The sequence below is a fragment of the Podarcis raffonei genome, chromosome 4, assembly GCF_027172205.1.
Source record: "Podarcis raffonei isolate rPodRaf1 chromosome 4, rPodRaf1.pri, whole genome shotgun sequence".
Classification (NCBI taxonomy): domain Eukaryota; kingdom Metazoa; phylum Chordata; class Lepidosauria; order Squamata; family Lacertidae; genus Podarcis; species Podarcis raffonei.
Window position 1 is genome coordinate 38,563,731 of NC_070605.1, and position 18,690 is coordinate 38,582,420.

The window sequence follows — 18,690 nt, forward strand, 5'->3', positions numbered from 1 at the left end:
TATAGTGTGACAAAATTGGTAACATGTATAAGCCTAATAAGAGCTATATTTCCCTTGCTGCTTTTCATGGAGTTCCTGGCTCCTTTATCTGAATGCCTCAATCTCTCCATAAACTGGGTGACTGCTGAGTTATTACCTATCTCTAACGTCTTATCATCTCACACACATGCTCATGCGTCTCACATCTTTCCTCTGCAGCAGCTTCATATATAGAGGAGATCTGAAGCTCACAACATCAAGGAGGAGATGCTAGAAGATTTAGCCTGCTGGAATTTGAGATTGGTACAAGCCTTTGATTGGGAGTTAGGGCCATGTATGTGACAGACTGCTCTTGGCTAAGGTAACTCATTACAAAGTCTTCAAAGGGACTTTTTAAATAAAATAAAAAAGCTATAGCTCACCTTTGAATTCCTTGCGTTTCCAAAAACAGAAGCTTGGCATGGGAGCATTTAGTATGCTTTACTGTGCCTTTAAACCAGATGACAACCTCTAGATCATGAATAAGAGGCTATCTGACTTATAGGTCTAGGGCAGTGGTTGAAATCTGTCCTGTACAAGTCACATCAAAAGGCAGTCATTAAGCAATTTCCAGATATTTCAATGGGGATTCCACAAAACATGTTTTCTGTCAAATCTGCACTTTATCTTCCAACATCCTAAATACTAATAAAAAGTGCTGAAATTGTTTTTTTTCACATCCAAATACCAAGCCTTGTGAAACATAACTGAAAACACATATAACAAGGGCATCAGCAGATTTTAATTTGATATTTGTTTATTTGTTAAGATGCCTGTTTTCTTCTGCTTCAGCGGTGGGCTGCTGGTTTCTCTGTAAGAACCATAGCCAGCAGCTACTCAAGGCATAATAGGTTTACTCCTCATCGTGAACCTGAAAGACATTATAAAATATGACAACACAGTTTAGGCTCAACAGAAATGACTGCATGGCTTTTTAAAGCAACAATCCTTTACATACTTCCTAGGAAAGACTGCCCACTGAATTCATCCTTAATTTCCTATGTGGAATGCATTTTTGTGTAGGAAAAATGTACAATATAGACAGAAGTGCAACGCAGAATGTCTTACGAGGTTTCAAAAAGTACCAGGGCACAACACGTCGTTTGCACAAAGCTAAGTACAAAATTAAGAATGTACAGTAGCATCCATGAGGAATGGTGCACCACCTCATGGCTGTGGCATCCAGTGATGGTTTGCATATAAAGCACTATGTGAACTGTAGCAAGGTGGCGTGATACTGAAATCCCATGCCCACTTTCTTGGCAGCAAGACCCATTTTGCACAATGGAGCATACTTCTGAGTAGACATGCGCAGAATTGCATTGTTCCTTGAACATCATTCCCACCGAAATCAATGGGACAGATTAGTCATAACTTCCATTAAGTTCAACTAATTTATTCTTTACTCTGGTCTGCTGCTTTAGCTCCCCCCTCCCCAATTGGCCAATTCAAATGGAAATTTGGGTGGGCAATCCCACAAGCCCTTTCAGCCAGCCGGGGAGGGTTATACCGGCCAGCCATGAGGAAAATAATGTTTTCCATTGTGCCCCGGGGAGCACTGGGTTGAGCTGCAACTGCTGCCCCACCAGAATTGGGGTGAGTGCCCATTCTCTTCTGGTGTGCAAGTCAGGGGTGGAGCTTGCTATCCCTGCCCCACACATGTTTGTTCTACCTGATTACATTACATGTAAGAGGGCCAAGTGTAGGAAGCAGATGTATAGGTAACTGAGGGCTGCTACATGGAAGATGGAGCAAGCTTCTTTTCTCCTGCTCCGGAGGGTAGGACTCAAACCAATGGATTCAAGTTATGAGAAAGGGGATTCTGACTAAACTTCAAGAAGTACTTTCTGACAGTAAAAGCTGTTTGACAGCGGAACAGACTCCCTTGGAAAGTGGAGGACTCTCCTTCCTTGGAGGTTTTTAAACAGAGGTTGAATGGCTGAGATTCCTGCATTACAGGGGGTTGGGCTAAGTAAACTGCACTATAGAGAATGAGGCTATGAAGGGGACTTTTTGAGCCAGTCTGTCCACATACCATGGGAGGTAGGAAAGGGAGATATTCTGGAAATATTTGGGCAGAAAGTTTTCCTGGCTTTAAAAGGGAATCTGTGTCTTTAAGAACTGTGTGGAATGGAGAGGCTGAGTAAGGGTCTAGTGTTGTGGTGATAAACAAAGTTGCAGCTTCCTCAACGTTATTAAAAAGCATAGCATGTTTCTTCAGATATTAGGTGCTGGCAGGATTAAAATGTAAGAATTATGAATAACCTCCGTTTTCAAGATATCAAGAAGTTTTGTTTTTTTTAATGTTGTGTTTTCTATTTGCATTTTATCTGCATGGATTTCTGCTGCCCAAACAAATGTGGAAAAGTAAAATGAAGGATAAATCTCTTTACTAAAACTTGGCTTTGGGTGTTTGGTGGAGTGTTGTTTTTCTTGTCGCCTGAAAAACTTCTGGAAGAATTCTATTAATATTTTTTGCATAATGATAAGCCTACCATGCATGTGATTATTGTTTACTGTGTCTCCTCTCTCTATTTGGGAACCCTAAAAGGCAAGAGCGTGATAATGACTTATAGCTACATACATTATGCTCATCCCACAGGATTTAATTCTAAGAGCAGGCAATGTCTAATCTTTTCATATGTTTGAATGACAGCATGTACACAGTCCCCCATCTATTAACCAGATCTTGCCCCCTGTCCAACACCTGCATTTAGCACTGCTTGACCTGCATGTGGAAATGCACTTCTACTTGTGAGTAGCATTCTTTTGGTAATGTTTGAAAAACAGGAAGAGGAGCTAAATGGTTTTGATTTGGGGGGGGGGGAGTTATCCGCCTCCAAGTTTCCCAAAATTGCTAGGAACTGCCACCTCCACTGTGCATTACAAAATCACAACAGGGATTTATTATAGCGTTGTAACTGCTTGTAACAAGAAGCAACAGGCAATGTGGGCACTTTCCTCACCTGCAGTGGAAATGGTTGTGAGTCTCTGACTATTACAGACATCATGTGAAGGAGGAAGTTTTGCTGCTTCACTCAGGTTGAAAGCGATTATGTTTTCTACCTTAGTGTCACCCCGTGGAGCTCTCAGAATGGTGGCCATGACAACAGCATCATAGGATTATGCAATATGGATGTCGGCCAGAACAGGCTTCCTTCTTAGCCTCTACTGTTCTATGGGGACTTTCATTTATATTAGTGAATAAGATTTTTATCAATACCCATCATTAGAGAAAATAATGTTGATATAACCAGAAACTATGAGTTCCAGCTGCCAAAATAATGCAAATAAGCCAATGCCAAGGTTGTTAACTGCTAGCTTTAGCTGGTTTTAGGATGTAATCCAAATCCTAACAAAATCATTGTCAACACTCCACATTGATTTTAATAGATCTGGATTGCACCTTTGAGGATTAATTCTTATATTAATTACAGTAGCTCCAAAGGCATCATTACGTGGGCAAAACATAGAGTTTGAGTGATTAATATGTGTTGGGCATTATCTGGTTTTGCCTAGACTAAATTAATATATTGATACCATGCAGTTTGGCTTGGAATAACAAGCATTCCACAACAGAATGGCTTCCTACAGTCTGCAGTGTTTCATTCACAGCTGTGCCTTTGTAGTGTTATTTGCTGCATACCTTGCTCGGCTGTAAACTGTCAAGAAAGATTCAGCCTTCAGTGCTTCTTGGCTGCATTTTGGGACCTCAGGAGTCAACCCATCAGGCTGGAATTGCTGCCCCTTCTCCCAAACTGGGCAGGCAGAGGAGAAATAGGAAAGACTATTCCAAGTACGTAGGCACATAGATGGGTTGTCTGAGATGCAGGCCCGCGAAATCCTCACCTCACTCCAATGTCCTGCCCTGCTTTTCTGAAGGTTCTACCAGAAACATTCTCCCCCGATTCACTTGACATACCTTTTTTATGCCAATATCTCTTGACTTGGTCCTGAGCTTATTGACCTGGGATTCAGCTATTTCGGCTCGTTCTTCAGCATCATCCAACTCATGCTGCTGCTTCCTGTACTTTGCAAGGTACTGGTTGGCTTGAGCTTCCTGGTAGGAGGGAGAAAAGAACATCAAAAGTGCTTTGCCTCCATAATCTAGCAAGTAGTGGACCTTCCACTACTTGTGAAAAGCATGTGTGAGTCAATGGTAAACATTTCATGGAACTTTGTGGGATTTGCTACACAGGAAAGGCAATTTCATCTTTAAAAGTCTATCTGGGAGGCCATCAGTGATCAGTGAGAGAGTTTTGTAGATGGCAGGTAGTGATTTCAAGCCTTTAATTGGAAAGCAAACAGCGTAGAAAAATTCCACATGCTGTGGTGAAGAAATAGCAAATTGCTCTAGACCAGCCTTTCTCAACTTGTGGGTCCCCAGATGTTGTTGAACTACAACTCCCATCACCCCTAGCTAGCTAGGCCAGAGCTCAGGGATGATGGGAGTTGTAGTCCAACAACATCTGGGGACCCACAAGTTGAGAACCACTGCTCTAGACCCTCAAGTTGTGCTATTATCACAAAGGCCTCCAAGACTAAATAAGGCAACCTTTGATGCCCTCTAGATGTTATTGGACTACAACTCCCATCATCTCCAGCCAGCAAGGCAAAAAGTTAGAGATAGGAATGGAAGAGAAATCTGATTCAGTTTACATTTAAAGATGAGCCTATGAATGTTTCACTTTCCAAAATAATGCATGAACACTCATCCTTTGACATCCGCACATATCCAACTTTGGCAATGCAATTCACCAGCCACGTAATGTGTACAAAAATGCATATAACTGTAGTAAAATGGCCATAAAAACAAATGCAGTAGTAAATATAACATAACCATGCATTATATTAGGGGAAATTATTTTGCAAAAATGTGTATTTTAGGCAAAATGGCTTATTTAAAAAAATGTAAATTAAGAGAAATTCACACTAAATGCTGGTGATCTTCCGCAAAGATTTTTTTAAAATTGCAGGCTGATGTGGAGATGTGGAACTCAAGAGAGAAATAAGAATTGATAGAGTCACCCATCTAAAGTCAGGGATAATGGAATTCAAGAACATCTAGAAGACACCAAGTTGGGAAAGACATATCCATAGACTCCATAAACAGTTCCATAATCAGCCTTGTGACTTAATCCAGAAATGTAAACATCTGAGTTTACAGGAATGCGCAGCAACAGATTTTACTACTGTAAGTAGGCCTGCCTCACCCTTTGAGAACTCTCATTCTAGGCAGAAAGCCATGTGAAAGTTGCTTGTATAGTCAGTGGCTGTGCTATGGAACTCCAAATACGTTGAGACACTTTTAGTAAACACATACTACTTTGTTTCAGATCTTTAGTGCATTAAGTCAAGATCTGTCTGTGATATTCGCTGAAGCGAAAACGGGAATACAGAGTGAAATGTTTTCTGACAGCGGCATCATTTTGTCAAGCACTGGAATGCCTAGACAAATGATTCTGTACCAAAGTATCGTTCATTTTCCATTCTGTGAGATGAAACTGTATTTAGATTTGTTGTAGATAATGGAATGCAGCAGAAACATCATCCTCTCTGTTTGTGGTAAGAGATGCAGCATGCGTGCTGTTGTGTATGAAGCCAAAACTTCACCACTCCCACGTAAGACGGCAGTATCAGCAGATGAGAAGGAATGTGCAAGGTTCCAGGAGTACAAAATAACTGGAGAAAGTAGCCTTAAAGGTTGCGAGAACCAATCAAGACGGCCTAGTCAGGACTGAGTGTGCCCAGTGACCATGAAATGCTGCCTAACCCTTTTTCCAAGGTAGGGGAGAGGTATACATAGAAAACTAGCAGGGAGGAAAATGGAATGAAGTCTGACAGAATGAGGCATGATTGACAGTGAATTGGGGTGCTTCACAGTACAGCAATTTGCTGAAGGTCTGCATCCTTATTTCTTAGGGGGAAGAGATGGGATTTAAAAAAAAAAAAATACACCAAATATTCCAAAACTGAGAAGCTTCTGTGCTTTTTTTTTTTTAAACTGTTTATGGAAACTGAACAAAATTATGTAACTGTGCCTAATTTATTTGTGCTTCCAATTCAAGTTTTTCTTGTTGTAAAGTTAGATCTTTTGGAAAGATCTGGTGTGGCTGAGGAAAAGAAACCATGTTAAAAATTGGAGTTTGGAAACATTCTGGACTTAGGATCAAAGCACAGCTCTCTGTGCCCCACAGTTTTCAAAATCATTAGTAGGAGATGTACATGTACTCTCTAAACTTTCCTCCATGCTTTTGAAGGTACAAGAAATGTACTTTTCAAAAAGGGAAGAGAAATTGCTGCAATGTTCAGGATTCTGAGGCGATTTGATGATACCATTTTGTGCGGTGTTGTTGTCACACATCAGCAGTTTGTCTTCCTTTCCCAGTTTGAATAATACAACTCCAGTCAGAAATTAGGTGAATTACTGATTTGATAAGAGCCACACATTACACTGTACCAACTTACAGCTTCTTCTGCTTGATGCTTGTAGCTTTTCACTTTCACCTGCAGTTTATCAATCAGCTCCTGCATCCTTGTTAAGTTCTTCTTGTCTTCTTCTGCCTTTGTAGAACAAATAGGAAAAAAATAAGTTGAGTGTTAACTTGGCAACCATCCACTTCTCAGAGTTAGATAGCTTGTTTCACTGGAACTAAGAAACTCTATCTAATTTTTATCCTAGCCTTCCTCCAATGAGCTCTGGATGACTTAAATTGGGTCATTCCATTTTATCTCACAGAGATCCTCTTGAGGTTTCTGCTGATAGTGAGTTGCACAGTGAACTTCACCCAGAAAAATGTGTGGTTGAACAAAGATTTCGAACCCAAATTTTGTAAGTCCGGTACTCAGCTGCAACTTTTGTAAGTCCGGTACTCAGCTGCAACATACTAGCTATAGGGATGCTTGGAGAATTCCATTGACCTCTCAGCTACCAGTCCTCATTCTCATTCCCTTGCTTCAGTGTTTCCTGGAATGAGTCAGAGGTTCAGGCAGAGGAAGAGACAGAAACTGAAGAGTGCTGGTGAGATAAGAACATTTCCTCCTTTGACTCAGACATCTCTCTGTCCTTCATCCCACAAAGCTATTTTAGTCAGCATGGAGATGAAAGAGCCAGAAGGAAAAGAAAAGTGGTAGAGAATCGCCTGCAGGCTGTTAGCTGCTGCCTATAACATATAAAGTCTTTGGTAATGCTGCTTTACATCAGAACAAGTTTCTGTGATTGGAAATTACGTGTATTTGTCCTAGCGCAATATTTCAGTTCACCCACTTTAGTTATTATTACCTGGTATGTCAGCTCTTTGATGCGCCTTTCATATTTGCGGACTCCTTTCTGAGATTCCGTATTGCGGCGGGCTTCTGCCTCTAGTTCATTTTCCAGCTCGCGGACCTGTAGCAGAATCAAAAGCGTTTATGTGCTCCTGTTGGGCTCTGCCTCATAGGAATAGCTCAAAGAACTTAGTCTTAGCAATAGGTCTTCAGAACGTGCTTTATAAATATATACTCAAAAGCTTTTGGCACGTTTGTTGAGTGCTCCTTTACATCATTCTCCAGCACTTAGCATTTCAAAATAAAACATTACTACTCTAGCCAGAGCAGAGCTCCCGTTTTAAAAATGAACACGCCAACCATTTTCCAAGGAGGCTGACACAACAGGTTCTAAAGGTGGACTCTTAGAAGCCTACCCTGGATTCCAGCTTTTGAATCTGCTTCTTGCCCCCTTTTAGAGCAATTTGCTCTGCTTCGTCCAGTCTCTTCTGTAGATCTTTAATGGTCTGTTCCATGTTCTTTTTCATTCGCTCCAAGTGAGCGCTGGTGTCTTGCTCTTTTTTCAGTTCTTCGGCCATCATTGCTGCCTATAATAACATAAGTGTGTGAAACGCCACCCCAAACAAACAACAAGTCCCAATGATTTTGGTGATTGAGACAACTACAAAATCCTGGGAAATATCTATAACAGGAGGAAGGGCTACAAATCCTATCATGCATGGCCATTGGACATGCTGGCTGGGCCAATGGGAGTTGGAGTCCAACAGCATTTGGTGGATCACAGGTTCCCTCGATCTGGAGAAAGTAATGAACCATTTCTAGGACTTAGGGCTCATCCAGCCTTGCCTTTGCCCTACCACTCCCCCCCCCAAAAAAAATCTGAATTGGAGCAAACATAAATAAAATTTTCTCAAGATTGATGTGGGCTCTGATTTATTGCCAAAGGGTGTGTTTCCCAGGGACAAAACCTCTTGGACCCATGTTTCCGAGGCATGGGACAAGCACAAGGCTGGATGAGCCCTTAGTCTAAAATTTTATTTATAACTTCATGTAGTATAATTAAGCACAATGTGAGTTTTTGTACACCTTGGTATTATGTACGGATATCACTTTATGATATCCCTACACTTGAGCCATCTTCTATTTAAGCTGTAACTGAACACATTTGTAATTATCACGAGAGGTGACAATAGGAAAAATCCAAAACAGACACAGTTAATATTTCAGAGAGGCAAATGCTTCTCCCACCCAATTTAGGAACACTGCTGTTATTCTACCAATTTTCACCAAATTTCACATCTGGGTTTTTGAAATGCAGTGAAAGCCAATCTGCATGAAGATATATGGGGAGAAAAGGTCACTTTCACTATAAAAATGCCAAACATTCTTCTAAATTATGATAGATGTTCTAACATATATGACTTCTGATGACAACAGATCACCACTGCTAGTGAGTCTAAATAAATAAATTTTCACAATCCCTGACTTGCCAGCATGCAAAGCAGTACTTGATTCAGAAACGAAAACCATGGGCAACAAAAGATCAGCAAACCAGGAAGAATAAGACTGGACATCTGTGCAAGCAGGAATAAGCTGTCTACTTACATCAGTGATTGCTTTTTTGGCCTTTTCTTCGGCATTCCTGCACTCCTGGATGGCTTCCTCCACTTCATTTTGCATTTGAGAGATATCAGTTTCCAGCTTCTTCTTCTGGTTGATCAGGCTTGTATTCTTGAGTTTGAAAGGAAGAGGAGAAAGGAAGATCCTTCAGGGACACATGATCATCTTTATCACCTTCTAGGACTAGTGCTACACTGAGGCTATTCACACATTGTACCTGGGGGTGGGTGGGTATAATTCACAAATTATACTTGGGTGCACAAGCGAATGTGTGTCATTAACTACCTTTGGAGTTCCTAGGCAGACAATAGAATTAGAGATATAGAAATGACCAAAAGTATCAATTTTTGATACTTTTGTATCATTTTTGTATCATTTGTATCATTTTTGATACTTTTGTATCATTTTTGCTTTAAGATAGAATCAGAATATCTACCATTGGTCATACTCAGAGCAGACCTAGTGAAATGTATGGACATGCAGCTTAAAGCCATTGATTTAAATTGTCTACTCTGAGTGAGATTAGTATTGAATATTACCCTCGGTTTTCAGCATCAGAATTTATGAGAGAAATTAATTCAGTAGTGTAGGAATGTCTTTTTCTTTTTACACCTGATGTGAAAAAAATGACATTTGAAAGCATCCCTCATCAAAGTAACCCTCAACCCACTTCTCTGGGTAATTAAGCACACAATCAGTATTGAACAGATACTTTTATGCTAATTTGTGAAAGAGAGAGCTAGAGTGTGATTGAGCCAAAATGATGCATTTGTAAATCTCATTATTTCCATAAGAAAGATTTACAATTAACTGTTACCTGCTAAAATAATTGGATTTAAAGGTAGTTAATATTGGCTGGATCATGTCCTGATCTCAGTATGGTTGACGACAGCAATAAGGAACATAATGTCTGTGCCAAAACGGCTAATGTTTTATTATCAACTCAGCTGTTTCATATTGGAAAGTTCTCAGAAGTGGTAGTCGGTGTCATATTTTTGAAACTTGGACATTGAAAGCATTTTTAGCAATAAAGAAAGGCTATATTTATTGAGAACAGTCCACTCTAAGGCACAGTTCACTCTGAACAATATAGGTAAGGCCAATTTTAAAACAATGGAACCTGGGTAAATACTCTAAACTCTCCCTTGACAGGGATGAGTCTTTAATGTTATTGTAGCAGAGACTGGGATAAGCGAAGAGTAAAATCATGAAAGAGATCATTTTGACAGAAAGAGAGCACAACGGGAGGCAAACTAGACAATTTTAAAAGGTGGTAGATGTCACAGAAATGTTCAGCAAAGCCATTTTTCTTTTATCTAGAGGCTTTCGAACTATAAATGTGTTAAAATTACTCTTTTCCACTTTAATTTCTCCCCCCCCCCAAGAATGAACAGTCTTTGTGTACCCTTGTTAATGGGGTCATACTTTGTCTGAAACCTGCATTGCTCTGAATCACTACTCTATGTAAGAATGTCTGGTTTATGATCTAATGTGATGTGGGTGAGGCAGGTTAGGGAAACAACATTTGGCATAACAACCTGGGTGTGCAGAAGGTTCACACGTTCAGTGGCTTCCAGCAGCTCCTGCTCTGCCAATTTACGGCCACGTTCTGTCTGGTCCAGCAGAGCCCTGAGCTCATCCAACTCAGACTGGAGGAGAGTGTTACGTCGGTCAGTGACTGCCAGCTGCTCTTTGAAGTCTTCATTCAGGTGTGTTGAATCATCAAGTTGTACTTGCAGTTCCTGGAGAGAAACAGCAGCATGGTCACACACTGGGCCCAATGAAGTCAGGCTTTACTCCTGTTATGCAGAGAAGGAATCTTATAGATGGGATCCCTCATATCACTGTCTTTCAGGGTTAGGATTGACTGTATTGTAGTGCAGGGAATCCTATTCCTCAACCAAAGGTGCACTGTGCTTTGAAGCCCTGGTAGTCAGCTGATGGTTGGAGCTTCAAAGGCACCCCTGATCCAGGCCAGGAGTGCCTGGAATCCCCTTTCATTTTCCTACTGTGATTTCACCTGTCCCATATGTGGTTTTCACCTTTACCATATATGATGTCAGGTGTAGGGCAGATGGTCATGGCTTGGCCAAAATGACCTGGTAGGCCAAATGGGTAGACCTGGCAGGCCTAATCAGGCTGTGGACCAGAGGTTTCCTATCCCTACCTAGCACAACAAATCCATTTTTCTTTGCAATGGACTTTTTGCTGTTAGGAAAGTGATGGGGAACTGCATTGAAATGTATGAAATGGTTAACATGAAGGGATATAAACACCTGAGAAGCAAATAAGGATGCTCATTGTTGTATAATTGCCTTGCAAACAACTCAGAATGAATGCTCAATAAAATCGGCATGGGGGAGAGGACAGGAAAAGGTTAAACACCTTCCCTCACATTCTCCCCAGGTTGCAAGTATTCCCCAGAAACCACTTTAGTACTACAAGGGAAAGTTAACTTCTTGTTTGCCTTCTAACCCTAAGTTTGAAGCTGAAGGAGTATCCCCATCCCCATCTTTCAGCCTGGACATTGAGGTCTAGCTCCGAGGGCCTTCTGGCAGTACCCTCACTGCAGGCATAGGCAAACTTGGCCCTCCAGATGTTTTGGGACTACAATTCCCACCATCCCTGACCACCAGTCCTGTTAGCTAGAGATCATGGTAGTTGTAGGCAAAAACATCTGGAGGGCCAAGTTTGCCTATGCCTGTCTCACTGCAAGAAGTGAGGTTAAAGGGAACCAGGCAGAGGGCCTTCTCAGTAGTGACACCTGCCCTGTGGAACACCCTCCCATCAGATGTCAAGGAAATAAACAACTATCTGACTTTTAGAAGGCATCTGAAGGCAGCCCTGTTTAGGGAAGTTTTTAATGCTTGATGTTTTATCATGTTTTTAATATTATGTTGGGAGTCACCCAGAGTGGCTGGGGAAACCCAGCCAGATGGGTGGGGTATAAATATTATCATTATTATAATTATCATTATTTTGAGTGCAAGCGGTCAGAATACTTTTTGTTAATGCCCAGGTCCCACAAGCAACAAGAAGTACCTTTATTTGAGCCTGAAGGATGCGTGTGGTCTTTGTTGCCTCAGAGGCATGCCGGTTAGCATGGCTGAGCTGGATTTCCATCTCATTGAGGTCTCCTTCCATCTTCTTCTTCAGTCGAATGGCCTCATTTCTACTCTTGGCTTCCGAATCCAAGGTGGACTGTAATGTGTCTATGGCACGTTGCTGGTTTCTCCTGATTTTGAAATCATGTTATGTAAGCAAATGTGGGCACAGGCTTCTCTTTTCATAATTTTCGACTTCAAGCAATGCCCTGTGCTGCTAGTGAAGTCTACCTTTTCACATATAGGTTTTTAGCATAAAGAGTAAATAGGAAAATCCAGCATTCCCCTCCATTCCCATCTCCAGATCTTCTTACTTCTCTCTGTAAAATCATTTCATTTTGAATCTCTTCCCTGAAATACTCTCAACTGTGAAAGATTCCAGGTTTTTTTTTGTTTATTGCCTCTTGTTTATTAATGTATCTTTTGTCAACATATTGTGCAGACAGTAATTATCAATCAGCCTTAACAACATTCTTGCAAATTAAGACAGCATGTACAGATGGCAAAACAGATACATAAGCAGAAGAAAATTGCCCTCTTCTACATAATGTGTTACTGCCAGGACAAGTTTGAGAAATTCTGGTGATTGGTAAGAGACACACTGATCATTTGTGTCTAGTTTTTAAAAAGAAACAAAAAAACCTGTGTTGGAGCCAGACTACATTAGGTTCTATTGAATTCCATGGGGGAAGATATTCAGGATTCAAGTCCCATTAGTTTAAACTACATCTAAGTTCAGTTAACCTACTCTGGATGCTGAGAAATACTAAAACTAGAAATCTTGTTTTCTTTTAGATCCAACCCTGTTCTTTTTAAAAATCACACTTCATATATAACTTGGCTCTGTTAATTGCCTTGTGTGCATACTATACCTGAAATTATCAACTTCTTCATCTTTTTCTGCCAGTTTTCTTTCAAAGTCTGCTTTAATTTGGGAAAGTTCCAGTTGAAAACGCAATGTCTTGCTTTCTTCATGTTCCAGAGCCCCCTAAAATATATATAATGCATATTAACAACACGGAGATAATAACTTTGAAATATGCAGCCTAATCCTATGCTTCATTGTGCAATGGAACATACCGTACATAGGATCCAATTCTAGTGTCTAAGGAATGAAGCTTTCTGCAGCTGCATGGGTCTCTAGGAGTGAGAATCAAGGGATACCAACAGCTATGTTTATCACACCCTAACAGTGCAATCCTATGTATGTCTACTCAGAAGTAAGTCCCATTGTGCACAAAGGGACTTAGGCCTGCAATCCTATATATGGTTACTTGGAAGGATCTCCCAATGAACTCGATGAGACTTAACCCAGGTAGTCATCTATAGGATTGCACTGCATCTCTCAGGCAGGGTGTCAGGGACTGGTAGGACGCTCATGAGTGTGCACCGGAGAAGTCTGACTCAGGAGAGGGGTACAGTGATGGCAAGAGTGAGAAGCAAGGGAAGTTTCAAGAGCTAGAGGAAAAGGAAGAACAGGTGGGTCAGGGAAGTGAAGCGCTGGGTTCTTCCTCACCCTCTCCTGCACCACTGTCTCCCAGAATCAGGAGCGGGTGGAAGTGAGAAGAGCAGTGGCAGCTTCCCCACAGGCGTAGTCTCTGGCTGTGTGTGCCCAGCCTGTTGGGGGAAGATACATAAGCTGGTGGAGGGGACATGGCTCCCTGTTGCTGCAACTGCTCCATAGAGCTCAGACCTGGGAATAGCTGCCTAGATGCTAAACCGGCCTGTGTGGTACTTGGAGCCTACTGTAAGTGTGAGCTTTGACAATATAGAGTTAACTATCTGCCGTGTGCATTCCTTTGGCCAGGGAGCACCCTTGTCTCAGGGCTGGCCCTAGCATTAGCTGTGTGGTTCAGGCGGCAGATGAACCTGCCATTGCCGCTGTCACCACTGCAGTTGCCACCTAGTCACCAATCCACCATGAAGCACTTCTGCTTTTGCTTCTATAGCAAGCATTAAAAAGCATTTGCCACTGCAGGGAAGTGGAGCCCAGGCCTACATCTCCCCTTCCTAAGATTGAGGCAATGTGGGTGAGGTGGCCTAGGGTAGGAAAGACTCTTAAATTTTCAAGCAGCAATGGGAAGTCTGTGGCCCCCAGATGCTATTGGGCTACATCTTGGGCCATTGACTGTGCTGACTGGGGCTTGCTGAAGTCCAACCACACCTGGAGGACCACAGGTTTCTGTAAAGAGTAAAGGTAAAGGGACCCCTGACCATTAGGTCCAGTCGTGGCCGACTCTGGGGTGGGGCACTCAACTCGCTTTATTGGCGAACCAGGGCAGCGCACGGAAATGCCGTCTACCTTCCTGCCGGAGCAGTACCTATTTATCTACTTGCACTTTGACGTGCTTTCGAACTGCTAGGTTGGCAGGAGCAGGGACCGAGCAACGGGAGCTCACCCCGTCACAGGGATTCGAACCGCTGACCTTCTGATCGGCAATCCCTAGGCTCAGTGGTTTAACTCACAGCGCCATCCACGTCCGTAAACAGTATTCAGCTGTAATTTCCACCACTGCGGCAAAGCAGGGGCAGCACAAGCACTCTCTGGGGCCACCCAGCAAACAATGCTTTGCTCTGATGAAGGACCTCTTTCTTAGAGTTTGACACTGAGGTGTGTGGTGATCCTGGTTATCTTAGAAGTGATTCTTATGCTGCTGTCAGCAAGTGTTTGACTAGATAAGCCTGCATGTTAATGTGGGACAGGAGGAGGCAGCTGCAGTGGAGGCAGCGGAGGAAGACAGTGGCAACAGCCCACCTCAGGCGGTGCAATGTCTTGCACCAATGCTGTTCTCAGGTTAATGAGCATTGAGTAGCAACCAAAGTGATGTCAGAGCCACTTCATAAGTAGCACCAGCACAGCTTTGCTAAAGTGTTTTCCTTTAGCAAAGGGTGCTCCGGGAGCTTGCCTCGTGTAAGACACTGCTTGTGTTGTTCTAGCATCTACATCAGTGGACTCAGGCGGGGGACTCAAGATGTAAGTTACAGTCTTTCATTTTATTCCTGCACAAATATCCTCCTTAGCTGACAAGACTTCTTATTGATCCCCTAAAATATCAATAAGAAGAAAGTCTGGTTTTGCTATCAGAAGAATTGATGTAATTTGCTCCGGTTTCAACTTCTATGATATGGGATGTTGTGGCAGGATCTTAAGAAGTGAGACTGGAAGGAGTAACCTTTCTCCACAGCTACTGTTGTTAAAGTTGGAGGGGGGGGATTATATTAAATGCATTCACACATTTCGCCTGCAATCCTTCACATACATACCTGGCATCATTGCAATCAGTGAATATTGCAATCTTATACCTGAGCAGACAGGTATAAGATTGCACTGTCGTGTCTGTTTTGACCATCGAGTTCATCTCTTTTCCCTCTTCTTGCATAATCTTTTTGCAGAGTTTATATTAAACATGCATAAGAGTTCTCCCCTCCATCAGCTGAGAAGCAAAGAGGCATGGAAGGTGATAAAAAAAGAAAAACTTAAGTGGTAAGGCTGGGGGTTTGGGGACTGACACTGAGATAAGTCAAGGAAGAACTTGGCATTTCTGCAGTCTAGAGACTGCAAAAGACATGGAGATTTGGCTGGACTGTGTTTGTGAATGTAAGAGTGTTGTGGAGCTAAATCTATTCGGTAAATAAGGTTAATGGGTTATAGGGGCTCTAAGGGCTGTTTAATTCTCTCTCAACATCCATAAAAATGGAAATTTGTTCTTCTTTCTGTACAGTTTAGGCTACCATACTATGCACTAGATAATTCATTGCCCACAATATGAAGATCAGTTAGAGTCTGTGGAGTTCTTGACTATCCGGTCCTCAGCAGATGCCATCCAGGAAATCTGTGCCATTCAGTTATTAGCAAAAGCAGTGCAAATGAAGCAACAAGTTTACCTGATTTAAACAATCTGACAGACAGAATCAAATAAGGTCTTTATATAGTTATTGGATATGGTTTGGTATCTACTACCTTTAGAAATAAAAGACAGAGGCAGTATCTGGCTGAATGTTGTCCAATATTGCTTTTGGATTGTGACAAAAGTCAGAGAATTTTGAAATGTTCTATGAAGGATAGAGGGGTTTTTTTTTACTCCAGGATAATAGCCAACACACACACACACACAAAAATACATCATGCACTATTTGCATAAGTAATATTTCACTCATGTGCCTCCTAATAAAAACCCATTTGTGCAAGAGGGGAAAGGAGGGGTTTCTACTAAATTAGCATCAAAAGGCAGCCACTTAATATTGGCTGCCACATATCCTAAGCAAATAATTTGTTCTTGGTGGGTCTCAAATCATAGAAGCAATAAGGTACATAATTCCTGAACTGAAACTGTTGGTGATCTACAGCTGACTCAAGCTTTCTAATATTTGGGTAGTGCTCAGAAGCAATGGCTGTGAACTTCCCCCATTTTGAGTTAGCAAGGGGAAAGATGTATGGCTTAGCCGGGTGATTTCTGTACAATAACTACCACAGCAGAGTAATGGGGCTTTTGGAGAGGGAGAGCAGGGTGCTGGTAGAGTTTAGAGGATACGTGGCTTGACTGTATCAGGCCTTTGGAGCTGTTCTCTTTAGTGTGGATGGCCAGGAATACCAGACAACTGGAAAACAAACCCCCACCTTTGTAAATAATATTGAATGTTCCCAAATGGCTTGCAGCTTTCTTTGGTGTTTCCAAGCACCAGTCCCTGGCCCAGAACCACCACCACCACTAATGCGCAGCCCCTGCCAAAGACACTTGAACCCCAATACTGCCACAACAGAAAAGCAGAAATTATGCATCAGCAAATGCATGGGATGATACCATATGCAATCCAAGCAGCTAAAGGGCTGGGAGAATGCCTTGAAAGCATTTCTGCAGTTAATGGAGACCTATAGGATTGGTCTGTTAGTACGACACACTGCTTAAGAAGTGGGGAAGAGCAAAACACTTCCCCTTCCATTTTGTTTACAGATCTGTGGCCGTGCTGCTTTTAGCACTAATATGCCATGGCACGTTCTAGGGTGATCTGTCAAGGTAAATCTCTTGAACACACTACAAGCTGATGCATTATGACCAATCAGCTAGAGTATAATCGCAACATATATTATATATAAAAATATAATATATCTATCATCTATCTATCATGCTTAGCTATTCAAAGCAGTGGGATGAAACATGCTGTTCCTCTGCTCTGAGAGCAACACCTTTTTATTTGGAGGGGAAATCCCTGCAAAGTACAAAACAGCCTGCAAGATGAAAAAAAGAAAGAAAAGATTTTGATAAAAGTTAAATAGCTTAAGCTAAATCTTGTTTTCAAGTATTCCAAACATTTCTAATAGATGAAGAAATGGAACTTTTAAAAAACTAATTATGTGTGATTTTTTAAGGTTAATTCATGAAAATGCCCTTGGTGATGTTAAATTATTCCACAATATAAACAAATCATGTTCCAATACACTAAACAAACCTCCAGATATCACAGCAAATGCAGGTGCCAGGTGGGGAAGCCAAAATGTTTCAGGCGCTCATGAGAATAACTGATGGCTTTTAAGAATATATTCACTCTAGCTTCATAAAAATAAAAGTGATTTGGGGGGTATATTAGCTTTCCAGTCCTCACATTATCCTGATGGCATTGGCTGTATCGTAGTAGATATGAGCAACCATTTTTCCTCCCTCCAAAAACACTCCTGGGATTGCGGCTGATAGATGACTGTAGTTAGCTTGAAACAGTGGCCAGGCATAAAAGAAAATTAAAAGAAAGGAGAAGAGAAATCCTAGGCTCTTATTTCAAGGTAAGCCCCTACTCTCCCCAAAAGGTGCTAGAATTTTGCCTGCACCCAAGAGTCCTCAAATATTCAATCTCATCCTACTTGTGTAAGGAACCAATGATCTCGTGAAAGTCTTGGGGGTACATTCAGCATATCTTTTTTAAAATTCCATGACTGAGATTCTCATCACTTTTTAACTAACAGCAGGAGAAGTTAAGTTAATTCAGATTGGGAGCATGGTATCAGGGGGAGAAAGGTTTAACAGTTCCACCAGCCCCATTCTGTTTTCCCAGTGAAATTGGCCCCTCATGCCACTTATTTGAGGCTAACCAGCAGCACTCAACAGTGTTTTGTTTTGTGTTTTGTTTTGTTTTGTTTTGTGGGGGGATTTCCAGCAGGCAAATGGCAGGGAGGGGAGATCAACGTCCCTACATCTGCTCTAAAAAGAGAAAGAGAATCCCAGTTATGAGATTCATATAGTTTGATCCTCAAGATCACTTGATTCTCTAGACTGTGTCTGGAAATCAGGAATGGTCAGCACCATCGAGCTATAAAACCTTCACAGTTATGGAGAATGTGCTGTACAGCCTCACATTACATCCAGATAGGTCCATTTGCATATTGCATATAAAATCTAAATGAGAGATGTGATATGAAGTGTAGAATCCCTCTTCTTACATATGTGTTTGTTTATTATGGTTAAAAAAAAGATTTTTTTATTGTTTCTAATGTATTGTGTGTGTGTGTGTGTGTGTGTGTGTGTGTGTGTGTGTATCTATCTATCTATCATCTATCTATCATCTATCTATCTATCTATCATCTATTATCTATCTATACTATCTATATCTTAATTGCATTGTGCAGGCACAGATAAATAAAACAACACTTGAACATGTTTTGGCAGGCTCACCAGGGACCAGAACCTTGCTT

The 18,690-nt window shown here is 41.5% G+C and overlaps 1 protein-coding gene across 2 annotated transcripts in view; it reads right to left on the reverse strand.

Annotated features, from left to right (window-relative positions):
• Nucleotides 1-749: 749 nt before the first annotated feature.
• Nucleotides 750-18,690, reverse strand: part of MYH15 (myosin heavy chain 15) — an 89,865-nt gene continuing 71,924 nt past the window's right edge. For both annotated transcript variants that reach the window (XM_053386279.1, XM_053386281.1), the window contains 9 exons: nucleotides 12,881-12,996; nucleotides 11,947-12,139; nucleotides 10,443-10,646; nucleotides 8,890-9,015; nucleotides 7,701-7,871; nucleotides 7,301-7,405; nucleotides 6,487-6,582; nucleotides 3,941-4,078; nucleotides 750-889 (listed from right to left, as the gene is read on the reverse strand). In XM_053386279.1, coding sequence (XP_053242254.1) covers nucleotides 872-889; nucleotides 3,941-4,078; nucleotides 6,487-6,582; nucleotides 7,301-7,405; nucleotides 7,701-7,871; nucleotides 8,890-9,015; nucleotides 10,443-10,646; nucleotides 11,947-12,139; nucleotides 12,881-12,996 — 1,167 coding nt within the window. In that variant the 3' untranslated portion in view covers nucleotides 750-871. The remainder of the gene's footprint in view (nucleotides 890-3,940; nucleotides 4,079-6,486; nucleotides 6,583-7,300; nucleotides 7,406-7,700; nucleotides 7,872-8,889; nucleotides 9,016-10,442; nucleotides 10,647-11,946; nucleotides 12,140-12,880; nucleotides 12,997-18,690) is intronic.